Genomic DNA, 6503 nt, shown 5'->3' with positions numbered 1-6503 from the left:
ATCTTTAAGGAGATCAATTTTGTGGTTGATAGTATTGTGGAGGATGCCAAAGTGTTGGCTTGGAAGTGAATGTTGAGTAGGATGTACATTCTGATTTGTTTATTTTTTTAATGGTGTTGGAACCCTCAATGGTGCCTTAGTAGGGTGTGTACGCGTCCGTAATTTCTGCAGGCTTTGGTGCTTAGTGCAACAACTTATGTTTTTGTTTGTTCACTCCTAGCATGTTTGGCAGCTGGAATTTTCTATTTTTTTTTCTGTTACAGTAGCGTGGGGTGCTGCTATGTTTTACGGGGCCTTTCAGCTTTTCTGTTTGGTGGAGTGCTGGCTCGGCTTTGGCAGTGAGGCAGGGGTATGCCTGCGCTTTGTTCGCTTGTATATGCCGGCCTCAAGGCCGGATTCCTAGTGGTTTGGGGCTTTTTTGGGTGTTTTGGTGTTCCGTATATTTGCGGCGCCTCTCTTGTATTTTTTCCCATTTTTGCCGCGAGTGTTTTATGCTCCTTGCATTAGCTCGTCGAGAATAAATTTGACTATTAAAAAAAAAAAAGAATGAAAAAAAACCTAAAATTTACTCTTAAGTGCACAGGTTGTGAAAACTCTCAGTTTTTGGTTCTTCACGGTAACTAACAATGTAATCAGGCAATTGTTACATTATGAGCATCAACATGCTTGAATTAGAAATTGGGGGATTTAATTTCAGAATTTCATTGTTTTTGATCCGTGGGAACGATGACGGCAGATCATGTCCTTTCTATGTTCCAATTAGGTCAATCAATCACCCTCTTATTTTCCGATTAATCCATATTTTGGTTCTCTGTTCTTCAATTACTTGTTGTGCGTCAAAGCACGGTAGCTTGTTGTCAAACGCCAAGAACCAACATGAGTTGAGACTATGATTGAAGTGATGAAGAACAGTAGAATAGATATAGAGATGCACCGTGTAATAGAGATGAAGGGTAAGAGAACAACGGTTTTCAGACTTAGAATCTTATTTAAAAGTGGATATGTGTTAGAATTCTATTGGTTGATCATGTAAAATGGTTTTACACCGTTAGAGTATTCTAATTAATCTCAAATTTATAATCACACTTATACCTTTAAGTCATTTAAAAAGCATTTGTAAAAAAGCGTTAATAAATTTAAAACTTAAGTCATTTAAATTGATGTGAATTGATCCAATTTTAATTCATTTAAATTCTCATCTGTCAATTAAAACCAATTTAAGAATAAGTCAAACCAAATAAATTTTTAATGCCATTACAGTTTCATTTTTATAGGTAATAAAAAAAAAATCATTTGTATGGTTTGTGCAACATAATGACATGTGTCATTAGCGGCTGGAATAGGCTAGGACAAGGTAGGCTTTGCAAGACCTGAGCCTGGCCTGCCAACTTGAAGGCCTAAGCTTGTTCTGCGGTCTGTCGTATGCTTACTTTTTAGGCCTGAGTCTGGTCTTCTGAAAGTCTGATGGCCTACTAGCCTGTTTAAAAGCCTATTTTACATGAACATCTTTAAATAAGCAATGTAATTTAAGTTTAAATAGACTAAGGAACTAATATATCAATTAGATTAAATTCACTTTGATAATCAAGATAAGTCTATAATAATACATAATTAAATATGCAAAAAAACTGATGTATATTAATAAGCTTAAATTACCGAAAAAAAATTAACAAACTTTTATTTTAATTCAAAGTACAAAATATAATATAATAATAAATAATATTATTCATATTTACTTAAATAGGTCGGCCTAATAGGCCTAAGAGGGTTTTTGAGTGGCATGTGGCATGACCTTTTAAGTTAAATAGGCTTCTAAAAAAGCCTTGGCCTTCTCTGTTTAAGAAAAAAGTCTAGCTTGGCCTTGCCTGTCGTAGGCTAGGCCGTAGGCCTCTGTAGGCCGGTCTGGCCTATTCCAATCCCTATGTGTCATTGTTTTAGATAGAAGAAAGGAGAATGACATGTGGATTGTTGTTTACTTGAACTATACTCAAATGTATGTATAGGAGAAAGGAGGTAATGGTAAGGACTAAGGATAGTTGGACTATGCAAAATTGGTTCAGCAGCCTCCATGTGGTTTTCCATGTGCTACGATTTCTCTCAACATGGTTGCGGAATTCTCTCCACCTCCGGAGGCACCCATTGATTCATTATATATAGACACAAATAGACACACATTACATATACCTTCTATAACCACCACTGCATGTAGCTTAAATGGAGTTTAAACAATTATCTTGTTTAGTTCTTCTAATATGTGTAAGCTATTTTCTGTAGTTTATTATATTTGATTTGAGATATTTCATTTTTCATCACGAATTACCTACTGCCTTACTTTTTTCAGGAAGGAATCCATGTCTGTTTTCAATAGAATTTTTATATTTTGAACGATTTTTCGTTAGAAATTGATAATTTCTTGAGCTATCGAGCCGAGCCGAGTTGTTTGTGAACTTAAATCGAGTCGAGTTCGAACAGAAAAAAATCATAACAAAGTCGAGTCGAGTTTCGACTTATTCAATTTTTATCGAGTTGATCCAAGCTGAATCTGATTTGGCTCGGCTCGACTCTTTCTAGCCTTGGAAATTATATACATCATGAAATTGAAGAAGTCAATAACTCGATAAAAATTTTGCAACCAAGTCGATAAAAATTTTGCAGCCAAGTCAATCTGAATCTGAATAACTTTTTCTTTTAATTTGAAATTTTGGTGTAGTTAACTCTTGTGGAAATTGATGCTTCACAATCTGAAGAAGAATATTGGAAATCCGTTTGGCCAAACACTTCTATGCCGAAGACTCTCCTCGACCTGTTTATTTCGGGTTAGACCCCTTTTGTTATTTTTGATTGTCTATATTTTAGAAATATTGTTACTAATTATGCCATGATTTCAATGTTCAAGGTTACATTATGTTTTTAGTCAAATGACACCCTGAGACCGATCCAGACATAATTAATATTTTAGTGTGGTTAAATTATGAAAATAACTGTCCCGTGAACATAGCTCAGTTGGTAGGATAATGCATTATTATATGCAGGGGCCGGAGTTCGAACCCCGGACACCCCAATTATTCACCTTATAAGGTGAATTATAGCCACTAGGATACCTGACAAAAAAAAAACACAAGAAAATGTCTTCATCTTATAGAGCAGAACACCGGTGCCTGTCTCCAGAGAAGTCACTTGGTTGCAAGGTTTGCCCTACAATCTAGAGGAACTCGGTTCGAGACCCGACACGAAGAACGTAATAAAAGACAAAATCCGAGAGTTGAACTGCTCAACTACAAAGCACATACTTTAGAAACTTAACGAATTGAAGTAATGCTGTCTTAAAAATCGAGCACTTAATGTTTCAAAAGTAAAAAAAGTATTCATATCATCGCAAAATTGCTTTTTAAAAATCTTTAACATGTGTTCTCAAGATACGAGTAAGCGAGAACTTTATCGTAACCGTCTAAATATCTTATTCAGGAAATAATACTTTTTATTTTTAATGGTGCAGACATCGAAACTAATGTACCCATTAGTGATCAATTTGACAAGCAAGATTGGACAGCCTTTTTCCAACATGACCTCTACCCTGGAAAGAAAATGAGCTTAGGCTTCCACAAGCATTCTGATAAGCAACCGTTACGACCAAATGCATGGATACCTGATGGAAGAATAAGACAACCTTTGGGAACATGGATATGGAGTGAAAAACATAGTCTTAATAGCTATTGTGTGAACCCAGCAGCTATAGGAGAACACAAGTATTGCGCATCAACCCTAGAATCAATGATAGATTTCGCCATTTCAAAGCTTGGAAAAAATATTAAGTTGATTTCAAGTTCCTTTGCACAAAACCAAGACCAATATATAGTACAGGAAGTGAAGAAAATTGGAGACAAAGCCGTGATGTGTCATAAACTAAATTTCGATCAAGTTGTATTTTATTGCCACCAAGTCAATGCAACATCAACATACATAGTTCCTTTAGTGGCCTCTGATGGAACTAAAGCGAAGGCACTAACAATATGCCACCATGACACGAGAGGTATGGATCCTGATGTGCTTTATGAAGTTCTCAAAGTCAAGCCTGGAACAATTCCAATATGTCATTTTGTTAGCAACAAGGCCATTGCATGGGTACCCAATCATGCTGTAAGAGAGTCTGATGAGAATCCTTGTGTCATATAATCTGTGTCTAGGATACTAGATACTCTCTCCGATCACTATTATAAGTAAAAATCAACTTTTTAGGTTCATTCATTAAATGATGTATTTAGTCTATGTTATTGACCAAATACATCATTTAATGAATGAACTTATAAAGTTGATTTTTACTTATAATAATGACCGGAGGGAGTACTAGTATATTTCTGATGTTTTTCGCACCAAACCAAGCACACCAATTGAGGAGTTACACCTTTATGGGCCCCTCGTGTTCAAATAAGGTTTAAGAAATGAATAGGAAATAATATATGTTATCAAAATAACATATCTTATCTTATATATATATAGTATCATATGTGTTATCAAAATTAAGCTTCTCCTAATTAAAGCAGTTAAAACTAGTGGTAGGCTTGTGATTATTATTATTATTATTTTAAGGAAGCCTTTGTGATGAGTTAAGATTCGATCATATGATAATATATAATGTAACTTTGAATTTTTGGTGATGAATTGCGTTTCTGCATGCAACTAAAGATTAATCATTTGAATCAAGCAAGATTATAATAAGTGGCAAAAACTCTTTTTCAAAAGATTTAATATTGATGCATGTCCAAGAATGAATCCGAAATCTTGTAAGATTGCAATGAGCCGCAAAACTTTATACTTAACAACTTTAACATCTTCCTAATGTGCATTCTCTTTTTCAAGTAACCACCTCCAAATTGTCATCGCCTAGCCCATAGTCCTTCTCACTCGCTCGCTGATTTCATCAATGACCCAAATCCTTCTACTACCAAAAGAAATACCATAGGAGAAAACATGTCAGCTTTGTTTCAAACCTATCTTAATTGACACTTCCTTCGTTGGACTACCATTAATAAACATTGAAAGATTATCATACATATACAAGATCTAATCCAATTTTGCCACACATCAAAGCCTATACCTCCCAAACATATAGTCCAATAAACTCTAGATCCACTGAATCATAATCTTTTTTTAAGTCCACTTTAAGAATCAAACATTCTCTTATTCTCTTCTCAGTGTCTTCTCTGATCTCATTAACCTGCACCATCTCATCCACCAACTGTCGACACTTTAAAAATGTTGATTGGTTACTTGACACTATATTATCCATAAGGAGATTGGGTGAAAATCACTCAACTGAAACGAAGATTAAATTCTTGGAATTAGAGCCAAAGAATAAGAAGAGAACCTACACGAGAGGCACCCATTCTCAGGAAATTGGTCAAACATCAATCTCACTTCCATGTTCATCACCAACCAAAAATGTTATACTTGCAGTGAGTACGATTATTAGACTAGAGTTAATCTGTTTAGGTCATGTACTTGTTAAGTTACTTGGAATCATATCAGCATTGAGGCATCTAGCAAAAACATTCTTTTTCCTCATATATTCGTCGAAACGAGATGAGCCATGAAGCGATACTCTTTTCATCATCTTTTCCGGATAAACTATGTCGATACATGATTCAAGCACAAAAATTGGAATGAATTTCTGTTAAAAATAATTTCATCCGGTTAATTCTATTAATTTTCAAAACATCGCAGCAGAATAATATCATAATATCTCATCAACAGATAATTAATCTCCAAAACAGTCATGTCATATGTATCATAATACAAGACCAAAATAAATCTCCAAATCTCAACAAACTGAATGATGAATCTCATGAAGTCATAAAACATAAATAACTAAGACAGACATCTTAATCAAAGCCCGACACTCAGACTCCAAAACAAAAAACGAGCTAGCTCCAAAGCTAGCCTCAAGCATACTCACAAATCAAGCAAAGTAACTAATCCTACAAGCCGTCTACCCATTCATACGAACAAGGTAGGCGGTCAACCAAACGACCATTGGAGGTTAGATAACATTCCACCAAGATAGAATCAAATAAAAATAAAATGACATATTAAATTTCCAAATGATTAACAACACTTAATAAAACTATTCACAACAACCCACACCATTATTAATCATTAAAACATTAACGACTACCATCTTAAAGAAACAACATCGTTTCAATTTCACATTTTGCATACAAGACGTAAAAGTAACAATATAATGACATCCATCCTACTGAACACCTAATAGTCATTGGTTCATCATCATTCCATCATATAAACATGGATATAATTCATTTACAAGCTTTGAATATCATAAAACCTATTTTGATAAAGTTCGTCTATTTTCCACAAAACATTGATTTTTCAAGTATTTCACCAAAATAGTGTTTTCACGTGTCAACAACCTTTCTCAACATTCCTACATGTTATCTAATAGTTCAGAAGTTAAAACATAGCACAAACTCTTCACAAAATTCACTTAG

At 34.5% G+C, this 6503-nt stretch overlaps 1 protein-coding gene across 1 annotated transcript; it reads left to right on the top strand.

Moving 5' to 3' along the window:
• The first annotated feature begins 2161 nt into the window (after positions 1 to 2161).
• On the top strand, positions 2162 to 4277 carry LOC112417068 (unknown seed protein USP). The gene is made up of 3 exons (XM_024771830.2): positions 2162 to 2256; positions 2711 to 2816; positions 3497 to 4277. Exons 1-3 carry the CDS (start codon positions 2215 to 2217, stop codon positions 4171 to 4173), a joined length of 825 nt encoding a protein of 274 aa, XP_024627598.1. The 5' UTR covers positions 2162 to 2214; the 3' UTR covers positions 4174 to 4277.
• Positions 4278 to 6503: the final 2226 nt, after the last annotated feature.

This window comes from Medicago truncatula, chromosome 8, assembly GCF_003473485.1.
Source record: "Medicago truncatula cultivar Jemalong A17 chromosome 8, MtrunA17r5.0-ANR, whole genome shotgun sequence".
NCBI lineage: Eukaryota > Viridiplantae > Streptophyta > Magnoliopsida > Fabales > Fabaceae > Medicago > Medicago truncatula.
Note: the sequence above shows the minus strand (reverse complement) of the source record. Positions and strands in the feature narration are given on the sequence as shown.